General features: G+C 41.4%; 1 protein-coding gene across 1 annotated transcript; it reads left to right on the top strand.

The window, feature by feature from the left end:
* Nucleotides 1-18,283: 18,283 nt before the first annotated feature.
* EIF3F (eukaryotic translation initiation factor 3 subunit F) lies at nt 18,284-23,236 on the top strand. The gene is made up of 8 exons (XM_075025821.1): nt 18,284-18,586; nt 18,683-18,753; nt 18,976-19,055; nt 20,131-20,268; nt 21,384-21,475; nt 21,681-21,817; nt 21,959-22,072; nt 22,847-23,236. The coding sequence occupies exons 1-8, from the start codon at nt 18,298-18,300 to the stop codon at nt 22,922-22,924; spliced, it is 999 nt and encodes a 332-aa protein (XP_074881922.1). The 5' UTR covers nt 18,284-18,297; the 3' UTR covers nt 22,925-23,236.
* The last annotated feature ends 113 nt before the right edge of the window (nt 23,237-23,349 follow it).

The raw sequence follows: 23,349 nt of genomic DNA, 5'->3' as shown, positions 1-23,349 counted from the left end.
TCCTCAAGCTGCATCCCTCAATTTGAAAAGGCAACAGATGACATACAGAGGAAATTCTTACTCCCTATTAGTTTTGGTGCCTTAGATAACATTTTTGTTATTCCTTTGGGAAGACATCTTCATGGTGCAGAATATCTTCCCATCCCTTGCAACGGCCAAGAAGGAATTGCAAGTATGTATTACTGGAGACAGGAGTGCTGGCCTGTAAACCCAAACCAACCAAACGTGGTAGTTCCTATTCACTTGCTTGCTCTGCATACAGTTGTCAGATGCAAGGATTCCCAACAAAGAAGGTCACTTGCCCAAATAAAGTTCTCAAAATGACTATAATGCAAAGTCATCAACTTTCATCTAATTCAGTCATGTGGACAGACAGCTAGAGAGCTGATATAAACCCCTCATTATTTTCCTGCTACAACTAATAGTGACTTAAAGTCCCACCACATGAGGCTATTTACATACAACATAAAGGAAGGTGAACTCCTTAACTGATCCCTGTAGGACAGAAATACCACTGAAGTTCATCAGCAAAACTGAAAACAGGAAATGTCAGCTAAAACAGAGCATGCAACACAAATAATGCCATAAAAAAAGTGACAAAAACATCAAGATAAGTTCCTCCTAAGTAAGAAACAGCTGTTATTACCCTGATGTTGTATTCACATAGCCAGGCAGAGGTACGATAGCTTTTCATGGAAACACACTTGCAATTTTACAGAGAACATTTGGTACACTTTTAACTAAGTTAGTGCTCAGGGAACATGTCGAAGAGACTGACCAATGCTTTAGAAGATTCAGATGAGTAAGCCCAGGCCTTCAAAAATCCTTATGTTGGAACAGGATACTTCAGAAATAAGGTTTTGGAAACTTCCAAGCACAACTAGTTTTCATACAAGGGGTAAGGCTTAAGTCAACCAAAAGCAGTTGAAACTCTGTTATTGGTTGGACCATGATCAGCTGGTAGTGCATTAAGGACTTCACTATCCTAAAATACATTGTCCTATTCACAACACAATAGCTAACCTTATGTAGGTATCTCCCACTTACAGCCATAAACTGCATGAAGATAATCAGAAAAAATGCTTATAGGCATATTTGTTATTAGCTTCTGTTTAACTGCGAAACAAATTGGTTTAATTTGTGTCATACTAGACTTTGTAAGCACACCCTGCCTTGCTATGAGCTGCAATAGTAAAGCAACAATTACATTTGTTTATGTATCACTGTCCTCACCCTCCTCGCTCCCGACCTACACACCAAAAACAGAGTAGGAGAGGATCACAGATTCCTGATACAAGCATGCATGCCAAGTCAGGGGCATTGCTGTATTTAATTCTTTAGCTGCCAGTGCACTTGTATGTGTTAAATTTCAACCTAATCTCAAGACTGAGAAACCCAAGCACCTCTTCGAGTAGAAACACATACAGAACATAGAAAGCACCAGTAGAGCTGGAGTACAGATCTGATTTTAAAAAGGAGCCTCAAATGGCTGAAATCTCTGAATTTGGCAGGGAAAAAAACCCCAGCAGGTTTTTGTTACCTTTTTGGACAGCGCAACACATCCTGTTACAGTTCTATGTACACACAATACTTCTGTTTCGCTAGTTTCTAGAGGACCACACAGCAGGTAGGACCTCACTGGTAGACCCAGTCAAAAATTAAAAAGAAATCACATTCTTTCAAGCTCTATCTACTCGAATTTGTATTGTAGTCTGACAAGTCTAGTAATCTAGTGCACTAACCAGGACTACAAACAGTATGGGCTTTTAGGTTTCTTTTCCTTTTCCAAGGTAACCTAGAACCTAAAGAACTCAAGGCAAAGCACAGACTTTTGGGGCCTTCAGTACTCCTCACAGAGCAGAAGCACTGGGCTGGAAACCTCAAAGCTTCCAGATTCTAATTAGCTGTTCTGCCTCGCTCAACACTTCATTGTGTAAAAAGCAAACAGGTGATTTCAATCAGCAACTGCCATTTCCAAAGGGGTATGTAAAAATTTCTGATTTGCAGATTACTGCAAGCAGTGTTTTTATTCTGAGTTGGGATAAACTTGAGCTAAGATTTCCTATGAGCCAGAAATACTGCAAGTTAATAACGCTCAAGAATAAACACTGCTTGTAATTTTGTTTTGTAGAGCATCAGTAAGTGTTTGAGGCACTGCAAATGTCTTCTTAAGGGTAGCACTCAAAAATCCCACAAACATACCAAAGAAGTTAACCTCAGCAATTTAGGTTTTGTTGAATTCAAGTGTTTCACAATGTCAGAGATGAGCTGGAGAGAAAAGCTGGATACAGGCATCATTTAAAAGACGGTGTCCTGGGCTTAGAGATCACCAATTCTGATAACAGAATGAACAATACAATCTGAGGTCAAACCAGACAGGAGAAAAATATTTCCTTCCATTACAGAGAATAACATGCCTGCTCTTTGAGCCACCAAATATTTTCATGGCATTTTCTAGCCAATGATCGGCATGTCTTTCTTGTTGTGACTTTGTCTATACTTATAGAGAGACAACTGTTTTCAGATTACACTTAGTGCCTCTGTGAAGATACAGTTCCTTATAGTTACATTAAAGCAAGCACATCTAGCTTCTGCTAGATGGAACCTGAATAGCTTATTTATGTCCTAGACCTCTCACTGTTAAATGCAGAGTCTTAGCCAAACTCGTAGGAGTTCTTTAAAATCAGGTATTGGAGGTTTATTCCCACTTTCACAGAGACTGAACAATTCTTGATATATAGTCTGTCAACTGCTGCATCCCACAGCATGTTGCTACCGTTTCATTAACTTGAAGCTGAACCCAATACCCCAGCTCTTTAGAGCAACCCACTAAGGCTTCTTTAAATATAGGGTGGAGAAAGCCTCTTCTTCTACCAGACCTCACAAGGTCTGGACCAGTGAGAAAATCAAAGCTCAAACATTCCCCCAAAGCAGCTCTAGCCAAGCCATACAAACCAAGCAGTTTGCAGTGCAGCGATCTTGTTCAAGACGTGGCCAAACTGATTCCTAGGAAATACTGTGAAAGAGATTTTTCTGGCAGTGCTCTTTCCCGAGATACAGTCTAGGTAACACAGTGCTGCCACATATTTAGTACAAAGTCAGACTTGTAAGGAGAGTCAGACACTTTTAGCCAAGTTGAGATTTTCAATGGCTTCCCCTGGGTCCTAATGTCCCAAGAGCTTTGCCTGCTATCACCATGCTCATACCACCTCATTAGCGTAGTATCAGGATAATAATTTACCAGGATTGTGACAAGCCCAAGTCAGTGCTTTTGGAACCTCCTTTGTCCAATAAAGATACTGAAATCAGTGTGAACCAACACCTTCCAAAGGATATCTCCTGTTCATTATGAGTAATTTTTGGCCACTAATGTTATCTTAGTTTGTTATATATCACAGCACAGCATGCTTCTGAGAAAGCGTATGCTGGATATTTTTAAGTGCAAATTATTCTTTTTTTTTTTTTTTTTTAAGCAATCTATCTTTCTCCCACCACTATTCTCCATTGTGATCCTGGATTTCAGATGTTAGGAGTTACAGTTATGGAATGAGATTACCTGTTCCTTGGATTCAGCCATGCTGGAGTTTATGCAAAGGACCATCAGTCATATTGTGTTATTTCCATGGGCACAGGCTTCACAGGAGCAGTTAAGGCAAAGCTCCTTCTGAATTTTGCCTAGGGAAGACACACAGTGTCAAAGCCAGTCTAAATAAATAAAGCCACATACAAAATGAAACACCTGCTTCTTTGAATTTAGAGATTTATGAACAGGGTTGGTATCATTGCCACTTGGTCTCCTCTCTGCCCTAAGCTCTAGAAAATTTTAATCTCACAAGACACCCTGGTATCAATTACACCAGATAGAAGGCCTACTCCAAGCACGCATCAAAGTCAAGGAGATCAGAATCTGTCCCAACCTCTACTGCAGCACAACCAGCATTTATTTAGCTTTTCCCTTGAGCACTGACAATCTGTATTTCTTAACCTGAACAAAGCCACCTAGACTGACGGACTGTTTCCAGTACAGCAGCAATTAACTGCTTATATCCTGTTGATATCTCTGATTACAGTCTAACTTAAGAACCCAGAACTTCAGTTCTGGTTATGGATCAGGCATCTCTGTACCCCAGAAAAGCTGTTTAGCTTGTTTGTCCTCACCTCTCGCTGCCAGGATCTGGAGAATGGCCAAGTACTTCAGCTGCAGGTTCACAGAATCTGTCATAGAACAGCATCATCAGGCTATACTTTTACAACAACCTGAACCAATCCAACTGCTGGCCACCGCAGTCCTGCTCTGTCATTGCTTCAGAGTCCCACACCCCTTCTTTGCACTAACTGAAAAGGCACCAAGAAAGTTACTAACTTTCTCACCAGATCTGAGAGCAAAGACAACATTATATAAGGACAGATAAAGGCCAGAACCAGAAAATGGGAAGGAAAGGAGGACTGTGTGGCCAATTAGATCAACATCAGTCATCACAGGAGCACAGCTTTTGCAATTCTCAAATCTCACTAGTATCTGAAACACTTTTTTTGCAAGCTCAAGTATTAGATGCAGTATGGAAAGTGTGAATGGCCACAGCAGAGCCTCTTGATCCAAAGAGTTTTCGCTATTGAAGCTAAACAGATTCCATTAGGAAAGTACAAGATTAGACTCCTCAGCTATTATGAACAGAAGGCCTATTGTTGACTACAGCTGTACTCAAAGCAAGAAATGGATTAAGCACCAGAAGCTGAAGTGAGGTGGCAGACAGGCGAGATAGGTCCTCTAGTTGGCAGAGCCCTAGGACAGAAGGCATGCAGCTTGCCCACACAGCAAGTCAGAAGCAGAACTAGCTAACTGCCCTTCCCTTTCCCTATATACTCTTTCAACAATTTTAGCCATTCAGTCTAGTGCTTTCTAGGCTAAGCATCTGTTAGAGCTTATTTTGGCTCAGCTTCAGGTCTCAGTCTTGTTCTTGGGAAGGTATTTTGCCAAATGAAATAGCAACCTTTTGGCTCCAGTGCTTGTGAGCAGATATTTAAAATATTGTTTTTGTCAAGGACAACTTCTTTTGATGGGCTGCAAAAGAGCCAAATTCTACTTGAGACATTATTACAATCCTTTACAATCCCTGGAAGCTCTGGTTTGCATTTGATTAAAGGGCAATGGAAACCAAAGATTTCATTTTAATGGAGCAGTCTTGAGCCTTTGCAAAAGTTCTACCCAAAACCTAGAAAAGCTCCTGTGGTAACACAAAATGGACATACCACTTAAAACAATTAAGTACCATGTTCTATTTGCATAGCATGCGTCCCATAATTTTACTTCAGTTGACAAAACAAATGCATTTAGCAACAATTAAGTTACCTTTAAATCAGTGCTGTTATGAACCCATGGTCAGAATTATGTCTTAGGAAAGGCTTGCTATAACACAGGAAATACAATTCTAGTTCCCATGCTGAACAAAGATGATAAAGACTGAACACTACCTTACATAAGCCCTGTTAAATACTGGACTATGCTACAAGTCACTATCTACACAAATAGTCATATCTGCTTTGAGTACCTCAGTTGCAACAGAATATTGATCTCCAGTTTTCAGTTGAAGGGATACTCTTCCAATACTATTGACATGCAACTTAACAGTATAGAGAGCTTCCATGAGAAAGCAGACTGAAAAAAAGCATACAAAAGTTTTCAAGGAAAAGGAATAAAAATAGAAGCTAGAAGCGTTCCAGCCTAAAAAAGGCTTCTGCAAAGCTCTGGCTAGTATGCAGTCTCATGACCTTTGGAGAGTTCTGTTATAGGATTCACAGTCACCCAAGGGTAACAAGCACATCAAAGTGAAGCTTTGCTAACTTGCTGTAGCCAACCATCAGCAACTCTGCAATTGTTAACCAACAACTTACATATTTCTGTGACCCTTTTTTATACCTGTAAAAAAGTACATGGCTCCCACAGAAATTAGAAGTATGTTCCACACACTACCTTTTTCCCCACAACCCTTGGACTTGCTGTAGATGATGGCATGACTGATCATTTGACTACCATCTGTCCAAGATCTGCTTTTTAGGGAAACCATCCTGCAAATATAATTAGCTGGCTCTAGGCTACCGTTATTCATAATGAATACCCTGTTGTATATTGAAGCTATCACTGATGCTATCCCTTTAAAAAGATTTAGCATACTGAGTCAGAGCCTGGGATCTCTGCTGGGGATGTTGTTTGTTCCCATGTGCTTGTCCTTCTGTGAAGTTATATGCCTGCATTACAAACATCGCCATACAGTGATAGCTGTGGTACCCGAGCAATTTAGCTTGGGTATGGGAAATAATATAGCTGACTAAGCACAGAAATTAAGTGGCCCCACCGTGAAGGGTGTATTAGTCCAGGGAGGCTCCTGTACTAACATGGCCTTAGGGTTTCTCATACCTAAACTAATTTGAGAGTGTCTGCATTGCAATGTATTTGCCAGTGTATTTGTTCTAATATATATAACACAAACATATGTACGTTTGTTTTTTTAATTATTATTTCCTTCTTGACAGTGATGCTATATTGCCATCAGCTTTCAACACTCAAATACCTTATCTAACAATCCCCAAAACTGTGAAAGTAGGTGAAAGTTTTTGCATATTGACAAAACAATATTTGCTTGATACAGTATTCCTATAGCCATAATTTTCTTTTGTTACATTGAGAATTAAAAACATAGTACAAAACGCTAAAAGCTGATATTATCACTTACTTTAGGATTACAGTAGCTTGTCTTAAAAAAAAAAAGAAACAAAACCCAAAGCCAAACTCAGCAATTATTGCAAGACTTGCAACAAAACAAAGTGTTTGGCATCACACTTCTGGTGGCAATAGAGTAGCATGGCACCTTACACAAAAGAAAGAGTTCAGGGCTCAGAACAGCCATGGACAGAACTACAGGTGCTTCAGACATTTTAATGCCCAGAGGTTGCTACAAACTACATTTAGGATTCCCCTCCTGTCCCCTAAAGGCATAAGTAAGGTCAGCCAAACCACTGACTATTCCTGATTTCTATCTGAACAGCAAACTCTTTAGAGGTATATATCCTTTTGTGCCTATATAGATCCATCTGAACAGAAATAACAATCCAGGTTGCCTCAAATCCAGATTCCGGACTCAAGAAAGCTACTGAAGCTTTAAGGTGCCACGACCCAAATTCTGCTTGCAAGGTGTGATTCTTGCAAACTCCCTCTAGACTCATAAATATAGTTCTATTTCCAATAACATGTTTCTATTTAATGTTTTCTGCATTTAAAACTATAATCCTTTGATAACTTTGGGAATATTTGGAAGATACTAAAAAAAAAAAAACAACCAAAAAACCAAAAACCCCCCCCCCAAACTAAAAAAAAAAACCAGAAAGCAGTTGGACATCCCTGAAGTTGATTGTTTATATGAATAAGCCATAAAACAAATAAAAGGCCAGACTGACCACAGTAATAACTCCCAATGCTGATTTGAAGAAATTAAAAGCAGGCCAGGAAGCTTAAATCTAAATGTGTTTTCAATTGATCTTTGTTCCTGACTCTGTTTAATGGTCAGCTGTTTGAGAAACCCTCTGGGATTCTACTAGTTGATTTCAAACTGGGAAACAGCAAACAGTACCACAGAGAGTGAGATGCTTTTCTTTTCAAGAGAGTGAATTTAAACACTGCTGAAAGGTTGTAGACTGCCAGTCTCAGAAATGTCTTACAGAAGAAATACGGAAAAGCTTCTTCACTCACTCTATTTATCTACAGTACTCATACATCTCCCAGGACAGAATATCTGAGCTTCTAAGAAACTAAAATAATGGTCTCCATAATTCTCCTGCAAAGCAAGGTGGTGTTATTATCCATATCTTACTCTGATACAGAAAGACTCTAGGCTATATTCAGGTGACCAATATTTCATCCATGCTGCTAAGTTTAGTGTTTCCTACAGACCAGGTATGTTTGAAGGCCATATCAGCCAATACAGGACTCAGTGCAGGAGCTGAGGTAAACTTTTACTCGGTTCCACTGGGCACAATGTATGTCTAACCTCTACCACTCTGAGAGTGTATGTTTCTAAGTCCAATGCTCTAGACTTTAATTTTGCTGGAGATATGCTGTGCTACCCCCAAAATGAATCTTTAGCTTCTGTTCTTCTGTTTCCAATAACTTCTTCAAGTCTTAAAACTAAAAATATCTTTTAAAAAGTAAAAAAATAGAGAAACAAACAAAGCTCTTTCCCCTCCCCCCCCAGATTAGATCCTTGATAGAGATAAAACTTTTTTTTTTTTTTGGAGCTATACAGACGAGAGGTATTTGAAGCCATAGGGGCAAGCATGCTCAGAATGACATAGAATGCATTAATGAACTAGAGTACAGTGATTAGCGTGCAGAAGCAAGAACAGAAAAGCAAGCTGCTAGCCTCTTCATTCCCAAATACTCAGAATTCAGCTACCCCACTGCTAGCAAGCACTATCATAAGCTGATGCCACCTCAGTTCTTTATTTCATGCTGTCATCCTGTTTTCACAGGTTAGGGCTGTGTTCAGATGGTTTGCATTAAGCAGGTAAATTAGATGCTTACATCAGAATTCTAGGCTCTATAGACTCTCCATACATTCAATATTCAGAGTGACAATTGCCTTAAGAGGGCAACTATGAGCACCTATATTAGACTTTAGCAAGGTGGCCAAATTGCCTTCTAGAGGTACTTCTCTTACCATTGACCACAGAGAGAACGTACAGAGTCCAGAATCCAAACACGGGCAATCGCCCAAGACAGAAGATAGACTATGGAAATACTACCCATGCTCCTGCCCCTCGGCCAGAAGTTATTAGAAAAGTATCACCAAGTAACTTTTTGGCTACCTCATTTTTAAAACCTCAAATGAGATCTAAGAGAAACTAAAATGGAATAGTAAGGCTGCAACAAGTACATATTATTTTTTAAAGCCATTCGGAGACTTCTTACTAGGAAGTCAAAGCAATGTCTTTTTCTGGGTAGGTTTCTCCTACCACTCAAAAATCTTTTCTTTCAGAAATGAGGAGGGGATTTGTTTCTCATATTTGCTAAATGGGGACAAGACATAAAAATGTAAAAGGTTGTGACTTCCACTGTCTTTAAGATAAGATGTACTTACTGAACCTGACCATTCTGTTAATGAGCTCTACAGAATATCTCAAGGTGTATACAGATGAAGTGTAAGATACTGGCATATTTAAAAGCAAGGCAATTTATTAATATTTGGTAAGGAAAATGCCTAACAACAAAAGGATCTGGGAGAGAAGTTTTGCAGTATTTTCAGAGAGAGACCGAATCCACTGTAGACTTCAGAGGGCAGAGAATGAAAAAGAAAGATTTCTAGACAGAGCTAGCTAAGGGAAGATGACTAGGCATGGTGACGGATATCTCCCATGAATTTTGCCGTTGGCAGAAGGCAGCCTGGATGGCAGCTATGGAAACAAATGACTGGGATGATATTTCAGTGATGGATCAGCTTTTGTTATTTATTCCAATGGAAAAAAAAGAGATGCAAAGGGATGTCATTCAGAATAGTAAGTGGCAAATCCCAAATGTTTGAGAGAATTAGAACAGAAAATCCCCAGAACATCTTAAAAACAACTCAGGAAATTCTGAACTTTTCAGGTCAAATTACACTGGGTGAAAGAAATTAGCTGTGAAGTTGTAGCTGCAAACAGAAATTTGACTTTTCAGAAGGGGGCTGGAATTCTCACCTGAACAGCCTAATTAATTGTGTTTGTGTACTCCCCTATCTACCACAATAACTCAGGTTGAGCAGATCTGTAAAGGCTTGTGTTTCAGCTGGAGTACTAGGCAGCTTGGAATCAATTCTCTGTGCAGACCAGTCAAACCAACCCTTTGCAGTTCACTCAGCCAATGCTGTATCATGCTTTCTGGTGCAGAAGGACAAACTGGCAAACAGAATATAGAAGGTGAATTTATATGTTGGCTCTTGGGGTATGTCAAATCTACAGACAGATTGGTTAGGACAGCATTTAGCAAAAGCAGCCCTTGCAAATACTATAGTATAGTCCAAGTTTTCATGATGAACAGGTTTAATATAAAATGCAATCAAATTTTTCTGCTACACCTGAGGTCTCAGCAGTATGAACTCACCTCAGCTAAAGAATTATTTCCATTTATTATTGGAAAACAGTACAGAGACAATTACTGTTGTCCTCCTGCTTAGGCTAGTTGAACACTTCCTCCTCCTCCAAAGTGCACAGTCTCTGGGTCAGGAAATGCGCTCTTCAGCTTCCTCTCAAAGCTGTTTCCTCAAAGGGTAAGGTCTTTCCTGCCTTTGCTCAGTAGACTGTCTGTGCATGTCCTGTATACAAACCTAGCCACTACAATATCATTAGTCATATTTTGCAGAAGTGGAAAACTGAGATCGAAATGTTAAATTACTTCCCCAAAGTCAATGGCAAAAATAGGAGTAGAATAATAGTATCTAGTTGTGATCAAACATGTCAAATTGAAAGAGCTGAAACACTACCCAAAGCATGTCTCTATCATTACTTCAGTTATACGGATGACTTGCCTTAAGATAGCCCAAGATGCCAGTAACAGAAATGCAATGAGCCCTCAGGTCTCCCAGGCTCCTACACAGAAACTGTCCCCTAGATTTTATTAGTGCTGTTCTCTTTCAGCTCCCATTTCTGTATGTAAATTATTATCTTCCTACCTTCTCCCTCATTGCCTGCTTATTCATCCAACACATCATGATGCAGCTGCCTCATACTGGAAAAAAAGTGCAGAGCTGTGAAGGGACAGACAACACTGTTAGACTCTGGTGATGTAAAAATCATACAATCCTTGGAGTTCACAAAATAAGAACATTTTTGCCATTCTATCTATCAGCAGGCTTCCCTACACCATCAAATGAAATATGTATTTGCCAGTCTAGTTACTTCACTTCTGCATGCAGGTTCCATGTCAAGACACCAAGGCAAATGTTTGTGCTGAGTGACGTAGCTAACAGTGCTAGTCCCAAAGGTCTAGTTCAATGCTTCTGGGGACATATGCAATTTTGGTCTAGGGTCAAATGTATGGAAAGTGATGACTTTGACCCATGCTGTAAAGGACACCAAGGAAAGGACATGCTTACTGATAAGAGAAGTAAAGCTGTAAAGTGATTTTATAAGAACAAGGGACTGGGAGAAGAGATTATTTTCCCAACAAATAGCACACGGATACATTAGCAGTTACAAGTGTTAGAAATTTTTAATATTTGAAATCTGTCTGCACAAGAACTTTCATACTTATCTGCTATCAGTGACATTACACTTAATTTTATTTGGATGTCAGTAGGTATTCAAGGACACAGCATTGCTCTGTTACAAATGCTTTTAAGTCAAGCACAGTAGCAGCAAGTTACCAGACAAAGGGACACTGTGTTAAAGGCTGCCTGCCAGAGGTTACTTGTTCAAGCTGATTACACGGAAAGCACAGTAGTGCTGCCACACTTCTGTCCCATACTCTCTGGGGGAAAAAAAAAGAAAAGCTAGGAGTCATATCTAGGTTTTCTTCAGTTCTCACTGCATGGGGCAGGCAGGAAGAATGTAATATAATATAATAATACAAGGTTTGATCTTGCAAGGTAGTGCCCCTAACTGCTTTCCTAGGTCAGTACAAGCACATTCTATCTTAGTTCTAAGTACAAGTAGAATATAAAATGCCTCTCACTTGAAAGCTGACTCTGAACATGATTTGAGTCAAAAGTAGAAAATGATCACAATCATAGATCATCAAGAAGCAGGAATGTCCTGAGAGGCTGGAGAGTTTGTGCTTTCATCAAAGACCCAAAACACCTTTCATTACCATATATTTCAGTAAAATTTGGGGTTGTACGGCACATCTTAGGATTGCACTGCCGTAACGTCCGTAAGTAAAGCTCTCTGTAACATTCTTATGTGAAAAGGCGTAGAAGAATTAAGGTAGAATTAGGGTAAAATTAATGAATTCCACCTCATTGATTCCACCTTAATTTTATTAACTGGAGAAAGAAACTGGCAAGTCAAATATGTATAAGTATTGGTGGAAAAAGTACCACGCACAAATTCCCACTTAGGCTCCTTCAAGCCAGGCAGAGTTAAGTCACTAATTAATTAGCATTACGTGATTACAAAGGATGTGGTTTGTATTCATGAGTATCTTATTGCTTTAGTATCAGAGGAAAATAAAATTGCATCTCTTAGCAATAATCAGTAAACGCGATTAATCCTGAAACTCGTGGAAAGGCAATGATTTCAGACCACGGGAAAGAGGGCTGGCACGAATTCCCCGGTGAGAGGCAGCGCTCGTCCGTGTGCGAGACCGCGTGTGCCTGCCGCCATCTCGCGGGGAGGCGCCGGCGGCAGCCCCGCGGGGAGCAGCCCGGGCACCGCCACCGAGCCGGGCACCGCCACCGAGCCGCCCTGCTCGGGTGCACCCCGGCGGCTCTGGCCCTGGCATCCCCAGGGCCATGACCTTCTGTCAAGGAGGCCTACGGTGATGTCGGAAAGCCCAGCACCGCAGGCTCTCAGTCTGCAAATGCAGGTGGAAATGCAGAGCCAAGAAGGGACTCCCACATCCATCCCTGGAGGGCCAGCACAAGGAGGTCTTTAACACAACACCTGGATCAATTACCTTTCTTCTGGCTGGCAGGAGAGGCTGTACCTTTTATTAGATCAATTGATCTTGCTGGAAAGAAAAGCAGACTGCCTTTCAGGCACGTAAACACTTATTCCAGGCCTGTCTTCTGGGAGCCACCACAAGATCTCCTATCATTCATGTGCCATAAATCTCACATGTCAAGGAGTTCCATATTTCCTAAACAATCCTATTTTTAGTTATCCAGCTTCTTTTTCTCCATGTCCTATATATATATCTTATTCCTATTTCATTCTTTTATTTCCTTTCTTGCATTTTTCTTACATTTTCAAAACTAAAACCTAGACAATAGTACACCTCAGGTAAGATTCTATTTCTCATGTCTTTCTATCCATGTATCTGAAGCATTCATGATGATCTGCACAGCATAAATGATTTCTTGTTAAATGCATAAAATGACAAAAATGCCTCCTACACAATTGATCCAAAAAGCAGGAGTCTGCTCTAGTAACATCTGGCAACATCCCTCTTCATGCAAATGTTTGCAACATGCACGCGTAAGCTGGGGCTTCGCTATTAAATATTTCTGATTTTCCTCAACAATTTTGTGGTATGGCAGGGATTATGCCCTGTAGGCTTTTCCATTATTACTTGAGCAGCCTTAGTCCCTGCCATGGGTGTTTAAATATCCTGTGGCCAGTACAAAGAACTAGGTAATAGTGCATGTGGGACTACCTTTTTACACACCTTGATTTAATAAAGAATTATATTATCTTGACCCAGCCCTGAAAACAGCTGAAACAAACTCTTCCAAAACTAATCTAGCCAAGGGTATATCCTCACAGTATAAATTCTATCAGGGCTTTTATGAGTTCAGTTACTGTTTTCTATATAGAAATGTGATACAGACCTTCATAATAAAATATACTTTTGCCTTTATATAGAATATTAAGGCTATAGCATTTTCAGTCAGCTAAACTCATCTGGGAAAATAGGGTGAACACATGATTGTACATACCAGGGGAGAGGCATGGTATGAGACAACAGAAAACTCTTGGAATATCCTACCAGCATTTGGAGTAAAAGCAGTTAGCCATTGATCCCAACAGTATGCACTGAATTACAAAAACAAAAACAAAACAAACAAACAAAAAATCCACAAAAAACAAACAAACAAACAAAAAAAAAACCCACCAAACCCACCATCTCTTCAAGAAAAGTCTGTTCCAAGTTATTACTGATACATTCCCACTGAAGTCTGAGGGGTTACAGTACTGCAACAACAGAAATCTGCCTTTTAGATCAAAATGCCTTTTACCATGGCTTTTTAGTTTAGTTTACCTTCTCTCTTTTTTGACAGATCTCTTACTGGTCATCAGAAGCAATGGAACTGGTACATACAATAATCATGAACAGTTAGATAAATAGTTTGGGGACATATTTTGACGAATTAAAGTTTTTAACACTTGTCTGAGACAATTAGCTTGTACCAGTTGGGGTTTGCCAGGGTTTGGGGGTATTTTTTTATTTCCACAGCCATCCTTTGTTCAGTACATGTCTTTGTTTTCCCTTCTTCAATGAGTGTAAAGCTCTAACCATAAAAGTATCTGTTGCCCTAAGTATGCCAGCCTGTGTACATTTCTCTCTGTTACTTTTCACTGCAAGTTATTCTGTGAATTTACTTTAGCTTGGATCTCTATATTTCCACATAGTGACTAAAAAGCACATGGCAGTCCCTAATGTGCTATTTTTGAACACCTAGTAACTTCCATTGCCACTCTAACTTTAGAGAAGGTATGTTCTTTTCTCAGTGTGGTGTTATGCAATTAACACTATGCCTCATTATTTTTAGGTAGTATTTGTATTTTCACTCTAAGCATTACCTCAGTAGTCCCATGTGTCAGTGTTGTTCCTCTGACAGCTAAGGTAGCCTCATAAAACATTACACAAAAGCAGGGAAGGGCTTGAATCCCTCTTGCTGAAGGGATGAAGCTGAATCAGCTGACACATTAGGCTGGGAATTGGCTGCTGCCAACAGCTGTCTTTCATCTACTGGCAATCCCAAATGCATAATTAGTGGATGAGTATCTAAGACACCCTATTAAGACTAAATAAGGGAACTATTACTTTTTTTAATGGGGGGTGGGGGAACCAAACCAAACCAAACAAAAAAAACCAAACAAATCAAAACCTGAAATCATTGCCCATGACTACATCATATAAAAGTCCTGGATAGAAGGCAGAACATATGGATCCTGAAAAACACAGATGACCAGTAGACAACAAAAGTGCTGGTAACTCGACTGTGAGAGGGGGTGAAGAGGGAGCTCTGTGAGTGCAATGAAGGCTGGAGACACAGACTTGACATTCCTGGCAGGGAAGTGGACTTCTGTGCTTTGATCTCAAAATTATTTGGAAAATGAGACCTGATATTATTTTTTTTCTAAATAAGCATTATTATATAAAATAAACGTTAAGTTCAGTGAAAGATTTTTCTCTTGGCAGAAATAACCAAGAGACTCTACTAACTTCTTAGAATGCACAATAGAAAATCAGTATGATGATAATGGAATAAAAATGTCAGATTCAATTCCATGAAACTAACCAGATAAAACTACATGCTGAAATGATGAATCAAATTAATTGTAAATATTTTATTTTACCTGTAATGCAATGTAAGAAATATTTTTCCTTAGAGCAGGAGATGATGTTGCTTCCGGTAATACAAGCAAGATAGCTACTGATAAAGAAATTATACATCATCTGTGAAAATGCAGCTGACATGACAACAAATGCAATAATAATGACTCAGTCACACATAAGGACTGTAAAGAGAAATCATACAAGAGCAGAGCTAGGAGGTTAATTATATTCACCACCAAAACCAGATGCAGGGAAACCACGCAAGGAAAAACGTAAAATCAGAAGGCCCTGAATTACCATGCTGATACGTGGTCATGTGCAAATGTGTCTTCTGTTTCTCCTCTAGGCAGATAGATTTTACTGTAATGGGGTAGTATCTAAACATCTTAATCATCTCACTAGATGGACACTAAGTTTTCAACAACAGGAACCATTAATACATGTAACTGGTGACTACCCTCCTCTAAAAGTAAACTGATACTTTGTGAAACAATGTTAATTATGAAGGTCTCTTCTTCAGCACGGAAAAACAGTTTTGTAGCTTGGACACATCTGCTCCAGGCACTATTACGTGATTGAATTTCTTATCATTAGATTTATACAATCTCTGTGTTAAGCGGGCTTTGTGTGAGCCAACCACTGATGTTTGACTTTTTGAGATATAGGCTGTCCATCTTTACTCACTCTACATACACTCTCTGGCATTCTGTCCAGCAGCTTGACATGAACATACTAAAAGAAGGTTATCACAGTTGTCAGTTTTGAAGCACAACTGTGATTCCATATTAAGCCGACGAATTTTTAAGGTGGCAACATAAAAGTATAATGAGCAGATCTTAAAGACCCTTGCTTGCTTCACCTGAATCTGCAGCTGACTATGTCAAATTAAGCACCAAGGAGTTTGATGCAAACAAGAATGAGATCAAACGGCTGCTCTCTAACAAGAATGCCTCACACATTAGACTTCTCAATGACACATCAAAGCTCCAGGAACAGAAATACTTTAAAGCTTTATGCAATTTGACCCAGGCACACCTAAAAGAAATGAAGGCTACATGAAACCCTAAGAATCCAGGTGATCCAGTTTTTACTGGTACACAGACTAGGAAGTGCTTTTATGAAGGGATAAAATCTGTTCATGTTCCCATGCATTAGCTCTCCTTTGTAGCTTTGACAGGTGTTCCGCATTTATGTAAAAGCAGCAAATTGCTAGCACATGGGCAGAATGTATTATCATATTATTGAGCTGCTCCTTTTATACTCAGCAGCCTGCCTTTAATGACTCGAGTTGAAACTGCTTATCAGCTGATGATGTTCACCCCTCAGCTAACAAAGCAGAAAAAACTCCAAAAGCCACCAGTCATAATAAAATAATTTTTTATGTTAAAATTACTTTAACTTGTAACCCAGACAGGGGAAAGAGTGTGTCAGTAGCCCAACGTGGATCTATAAAAGAGTAAAGATGGTTGCACCTAAGGTAGTAACCACCACTGCACTTTTCTCTCTGCTATGCCTAGGAAACAACTACCTGGAAATGTTCTCAATTATTCAAATAGCCACTTGATAAGACAATGTGGTGCCAGAGAACTGATGCAGTGTTTGACTGGCATGGTTTCACTTGACTAAGCATTTTATCAAGAGGTGAGACTTCTGGATCTTGCAGTGTTTATGTGTGTGCATACACACACACACAGTTTACTTGTGGGAGAGAACAGCTTGAGACCAAAAAACCCCAAACATTTCAATGATACCCAAGTTCTCCCTTAAAGTTTGTCAAACTTATATTAAAAACTGTGATAAAAGGTTTTGAACTAAGCGACTTAGAGGTAAATCTGTTACTACATTGCTACAACTGTTAAGATAACAGCTGCAAGAATATGGCCAAGAAAGGGAAAAGGAAGCTCCAAAAGAATCCAGTCTCCTTACCAGTCATCAAAGGCATACACACTTCATTTTACAACCATACCTGCCCTACCTGCACAGGTTTGTTGCTTGGGAGTGAACACACAGGGCGCTACAAGTAAAAGGCAAATTATATCCAAGAAGACAATTTGTTGGGTAACCATTAAACTTTGGATAGAGGTAACCAGCATTTGCTCTCTACGTGATACTTGGCAACCACTTACTCTTCTGTGCCTCATTGGCAACAAAGACCTGGAAAACAGGACCGACAGCACTTCCCTGCCTCACGGGTCCAATCCCCTAAGGGCTGCGCAGCCCTCACGCAGCACTACCGGATAACCTCCTTCACTGTGGTTGCAGCTTGGCGCCATGCCTGCAGGCTCCTGTGCTTACCACACCACCACGCAGCTGTAGGGCAGCAGGAGAAGCGCCGCTGCCTCTACCCTCACTGCAAGCGGGCCGAGGCGGCCCCAGCGGCCCTGCTGCTGTGACCAGGACCGTACTGCCGCCGCCCAAACGCCTCAGAGGCCACCCACAGCTGAAGTGCAACCGGGAACGTGCCAGAGAAACACAGCCAGCTGAGACAGCCCAGGGTTACTGCAACACCCTGGGGCCGCTGAGGCGGTGGGGCTTGGAAGGCCACGGGGAGCTCTGGGACACCCGGCCCTGCTCAGCCTACCTCCAGCAGGGCCTTCAGCCCCAGGCACCGCCAAGGCTCCCCGGCTCCCCGCGGCCGGACCAGTGCTCGGCGCTATACAGGACAGGCATAAACCCTGCCTTCTCCTCACAACCAGCAAGGAGAGTTACAGCGCCACAGCCAATAAATTGACCCTTCCCGTCCTGACAGGCAGAATGTAAGGGCGATGTCAGCCAATGAGAGAGCAGATAGGCACGGAGGCGGGGGATGCGAGAACCCAATTGAAAAACTTTCCGGCCCCAAGAGGGTGCTAAAAAGATTGTGCTTCAGTCACAGACGATGCGCTCTTCCTCCAACCAGAGCGTTTTCCCTCATGGCTCTCCCCAGATTGGTTAATAAATGGCAGGAGGGCACATTCCTTTCCCCAATAGGAAGGTTGCACTGCCTGACAGGCATTCAGTTCAGCCAATTATTGCCCGTGAGGACGTCCCCCCCCCCCTTCTCTTGCAAAATGGCGGCGACAGCTCCCGTCGCGACTCCTCCTGCGGTCGCCCCAGCACAGAGCCCGACGACGGCGGCGGCACCCGCCACACCGGCGGGAAACGCTCCCCTCACCGCCGCGCCACCCCCGCCCGCCGCCCCGGCACCGCCGCCCCCGGCCGCGCCGCTGTCGGCCGCGCTCTCGGGCCCCTTCCCCGGCGGCCGCGTGGTGCGGCTGCACCCGGTCGTGCTCGCCTCCATCGTGGACAGCTTCGAGCGGCGCAACGAGGGCGCGGCGCGGGTCATCGGGACGCTGCTGGGTAAGAGCTGCCGCCCTGTCCCGCCCGCCGCCAGCCTGGGGGCGAGCAGCCCGCCGCCCCCACGGCGCCCCCCCTAACCGCGCTGCCCTCCCGCAGGGACCGTGGACAAGCACTCGGTGGAGGTCACCAACTGCTTCTCCGTCCCCCACAACGAATCCGAAGATGAGGTACGGAGCGCGGGGCCGCCACGCCGGCCCCGCTTCGCGGGGCCCTCCGCGCCGGCTCCGGCCAAGCCCCCCGTAGAGCGGGCGGTGGGTCTCTCGGCGGGGCGGTGACTGCCGAGGGGAGCGGCCCCAGCGTTCCCTCCGATGCCGGCGTTAGGGCTTGTGCCCGTGTTGTCCCCCGCTAAGAGTTAAGCATTCCTGACTTGGTCCTGTCCCGTTTCTCAGGTGGCAGTCGATATGGAATTTGCCAAAAACATGTACGAGTTGCACAAGAAGGTGTCTCCTAGCGAGATCATCTTGGGCTGGTAAGTTCTCCTTCTGCTAGAATGTGCAAACAGTAGTGTTGGTCCCTTAAACTACTTGAAATATATAATTCTCCTTGTCATGGGTTGAGAAGCAGAAGCAGTAACGCTTGTGACAGTAGGATCTTGCAACCCATGTTACAGACTCAGTTGTAAAGCTCCGGCAATTCATAATAGGAAGAGACAGTATTGGAGACTTACAGGGTTTGATTTTGTTTGTATCTAGCAAAGGTATCACAGAGGAGTGATGAGTTAGAGAATGCTTGCATGGATTCGTTAGAACTTAGCCACCTGTAATACAACCCACACCACAGAAAATAACTGGTTAGAAAGAAGGGGGAACGCAAAAGAGTAGTTTCAAGTACTAAAGGCCTCAGGAGGAATTGGTGATACCAGCTTGAGCATGCAGAAGTTCTCTGCTGAGAAAAGGTGGAAGTACTTGTGTGTGGGATGCCAAGCAAGATCAGTATGGTGTTAGGGGAACAGAGCCAGTATCTGAGCGTGGATAGCTTTATTAGTCTTTTCGTGCTTCTCTGAGCCTACAAAATAGCTTAGTTCTGTTCCTGTGGAGCAAACTTCCTCAGCAACCTTCTAATGGCACAGCAAAGGGCAGTTCTAGTGACAGGAGTTGCCCTGTGTCTGTGAGAAGCTAATTGCAGAGCAGCTAAAGGAGCTAGATTAACAAGTTACACATCCTGCAGAGAGATGTTTGATTTGTGGAAGATCTACTTGGTTGGTCCAAATTTATTTGGCATGCTTTGATTTACACAAAAATAAAAAGTTGGTCCAGAACATAGTGACAGATAACTGAATCTTTGGAGTCTGATGTCAACTTTACTGACTCTTTATGCCTGGTACTACAACAGTTTTGGGCATGGGTGTCTCAGCCTGTGATTCCTACAATTCTAGGACAGCTGGCCATAAAACTGCAAATTCGCTAGTTAAAACACTTGTATTTAGTGTGCTTCTACATCAGAAATTAGTGTTTTAGGATACAAACCTGTTAAATACCAACAATACCAAACATTGGGCTCTTGAAAATTGGAAGAATGGCTCCTCAACCTGTGCTCTTTTGAAGGTATGCAACAGGTCATGACATCACAGAACACTCTGTCCTGATCCATGAGTATTACAGCCGGGAAGCGCACAATCCAATCCACCTCACTGTGGACACGAGTCTCCAGAATTCACGCATGAGCATTAAAGCCTACGTCAGGTACTCTGGGAGGCTGCATTTCTGGGAGTGGAGCTATTTGAATTTCTGAGACAGACCACATCAGGGTAATGAGAAATGTAGCGGGCTGCAGTGTCTCATTTTGGACAATACTGTGCAGCAGCTAAAACACAGCAGTGAGCCAGGGATCATGGCTTAATTCCCATTGGAATATCTTGACCACAGTGTGTAAATTGAAAGACCTAACCTTTCATAAGCTGGTACCTTGTTGGGGTGGGGAAGTGTGGCTTAACTAACTTTAACAATGTTCTGAACATCTTCATGACATTTCACAGGATTCATACAGCTAGCATTAATGTCGCCAACTTCCATCACAATGTCTGAATGCTAGCCTGTAGTCACTGGGCTTTATTGCTTGGCAGTTTATTTACACAAGTTGGAGGATTAGTGCAGTTAAAACGTAATTGAAACAGCATCTTCTTGATCAGTCTTTCTTCTCCTTAACCCCTTCCATTTTTATTAATTAATAATGGAGATTAAATATTGTGAAATGAAACTATTGTACCTCACTGTTCTTCCCAGTACTGGCTGAAGAGCTCTCCTCTTTAAGGATAAAACCCCAGCCTTTCTTTTGTAGCAGAATTCTATTGTTTCTTGACTGTGCATCTTCAAAAAAAAAAAGCTGATCCATGACATCTTTCTTACTGCAAGCATAAATGAACTTCAAATACTTTGAATAATAGAAATAATAAAGGTGTTGAGAGTGCTTTGTACTTGAATTTTTGTCATACTTATGTTTGTTCTTTAAGTGATTTCTCAAAGAGGATGGAGTATTTCAGGATAGAAGAATACCTGCTGTATAAGCAAGAAGGAACTGTGACTAAGAAGATAGTACTTAACTCTCCCTGCATTCATGCTGACAAACGTCAGAGCAGCTAGGAATATTCTTGGATGAAAATAAACAGTTAGTAGTATGCCAGGACTGATTTCCTGTCCTCAATTATCTGTGGTCTTAATATTGCTGATTTTGGTGAGAATGATTAACCTACTCATGTTCACACTTCAGTGCCAGCAGATCATTGAGATGTAAATCTGTTACTCCTTCCCTTAAATATGTCCATGCTGAAAATGTTTTTTTGTCATTCTTTTTTTTCTAGTGCCCCAATGGGAGTCCCTGGTAAAACTATGGGCGTGATGTTCACACCTCTAACGGTGAAATATGTTTATTATGATACAGAGCGGATAGGAGGTGAATGTTTTCTTCCTATTTTGGTTATAAACATTGTGACACTGTTCAAATGCTTTTTTTACCTTGGTAAAATTGCTATTCTGGGAATTCTGCTGGGAATTAGACTGTCTTGCTGAAGCTATCCTAAAAATCTTCAGCAAGTTAAGGATTTAAACTGTTGTTCTGTGGCAGTCAGTTTTTTCACTGAACCTCCTTTTGCTTTCAGTGGATCTTATCATGAAGACTTGTTTTAGCCCTAATCGAGTGATTGGCTTGTCCAGTGACTTACAGCAGGTGGGGTCAGCATCAGCCAGAATTCAGGATACCCTGACCATGGTGCTGCAGTATGCAGAGGATGTATTGGTAAGGACAGCTTTTTAAGAACCAGCAAATAATTTTGATGTAAGCTTGTGCACATTTTGTTTTTCTTTTTATATATTCTCTTTCTGGGCCATAAACTTATTGAGTTTTACTCATAATGAAGTGTATGTTTCTTTTGCTTAGTCTGGCAAAGTGGCTGCTGACAACACTGTCGGGCGTTTCCTGATGGATCTTATTAACCAGGTGCCAAAGATTTCACCAGAGGACTTTGAGACAATGTTGAATAGCAATATCAATGTAAGTTCATCATCTAATTTTTTTCAGTGCACTGCCAGAAATTTTGAAAATTTGTCATACAGACACAAATTTGTCTGTGATCAAAACAATCTTATGTTTTCATACAAACATATTAATAGAAAAAAGCCATTTCTTGTCAGTAATTTGATGTTTTAAGAGGTGAAGGTGGATAAAGGAGCTCACCATAATAATCTTGCAAGTAACTGCAAATGAGAGAGTAAGTTTTAAAGTACTTAGGAATTATGCAAATAATCTGAAAGCCAGCACCAATTCTTCTTTTAGAGTGATTGGACAATATGAATTACCAAGCTTAAAGCAGTACGGATTTCAAGGATAACTGGTGACTTGCCAGCTTCCTTTGCCTGAGCTGAAGTTCTCTCTCCTTGCATAACACTTAGGACGTGAACAAGGTTTTAGTGTGCTACCTTATTTCTGTAACTGATTTTTAGAAAGCAAAAGCTAAGTTTCTGAATGTGTTGTTCACCGACAGTCTGCAAGACCAGAACTAATTTTTAATTTTGCTTATACCCTTTGACTTGCCTGGTTAACATGGGTGACCTCAGAGTTAAAATTTCACAAGCAGTGTTTCATATTCTGGGAATACCAAAACCTTCTTCCTGCAAGGGAAGCATTCCTCAGGATAGGACTTGCAGGACTAAAAATATTTCTAGTAGCTGACTGTAAACTGTTTTACAGGTGTTAAAAATTCAACTCCCTAATAGGCTACCATCTTTGTTAATATTTCCAATCACTGGGTTTTTTTCCCCCTCTCAGGACCTGCTGATGGTAACCTACTTGGCAAACCTCACACAGTCACAGATTGCTCTCAACGAAAAACTTCTGAGTTTATAAAGAAACTTCTGCCACTGTACACTTCAAAGAGCCTGAAGAATGAGCAGATACACTTTTCTATGGTGGTGTTACAAAATTCCTTGGACCGTAATTTAATTACCTAGGTGACTTGGTTTACATCTTTATTTCCATTGCCCTGAAAAATCCCTAACATGATTTAGGGATGAATGGGAATGGCTGCAGTTTAGTTGAGCCCAATATTTTAAAATTGAATACATTCATCTTTTGTCTCCTGTGTTCATCTACTTGTATAACAAAATACAGCTTTATTGTAAGAATGTATTTGAAATAAAAGTTCCATTGCTATGGCAAGAGTGGCTTCTGTCCAGAAAACCTGTTCTCATTTATTGTATAATGAATTAATTTTTGAAAGAAAGCAGGGATAATGTGGCATCAGGAAGGAAAACTAGAGTGGACACAAGTCA

This window comes from Buteo buteo, chromosome 4, assembly GCF_964188355.1.
Source record: "Buteo buteo chromosome 4, bButBut1.hap1.1, whole genome shotgun sequence".
Classification (NCBI taxonomy): Eukaryota; Metazoa; Chordata; class Aves; order Accipitriformes; family Accipitridae; genus Buteo; species Buteo buteo.
This window is presented reverse-complemented; position numbering and strand designations above follow the sequence as displayed.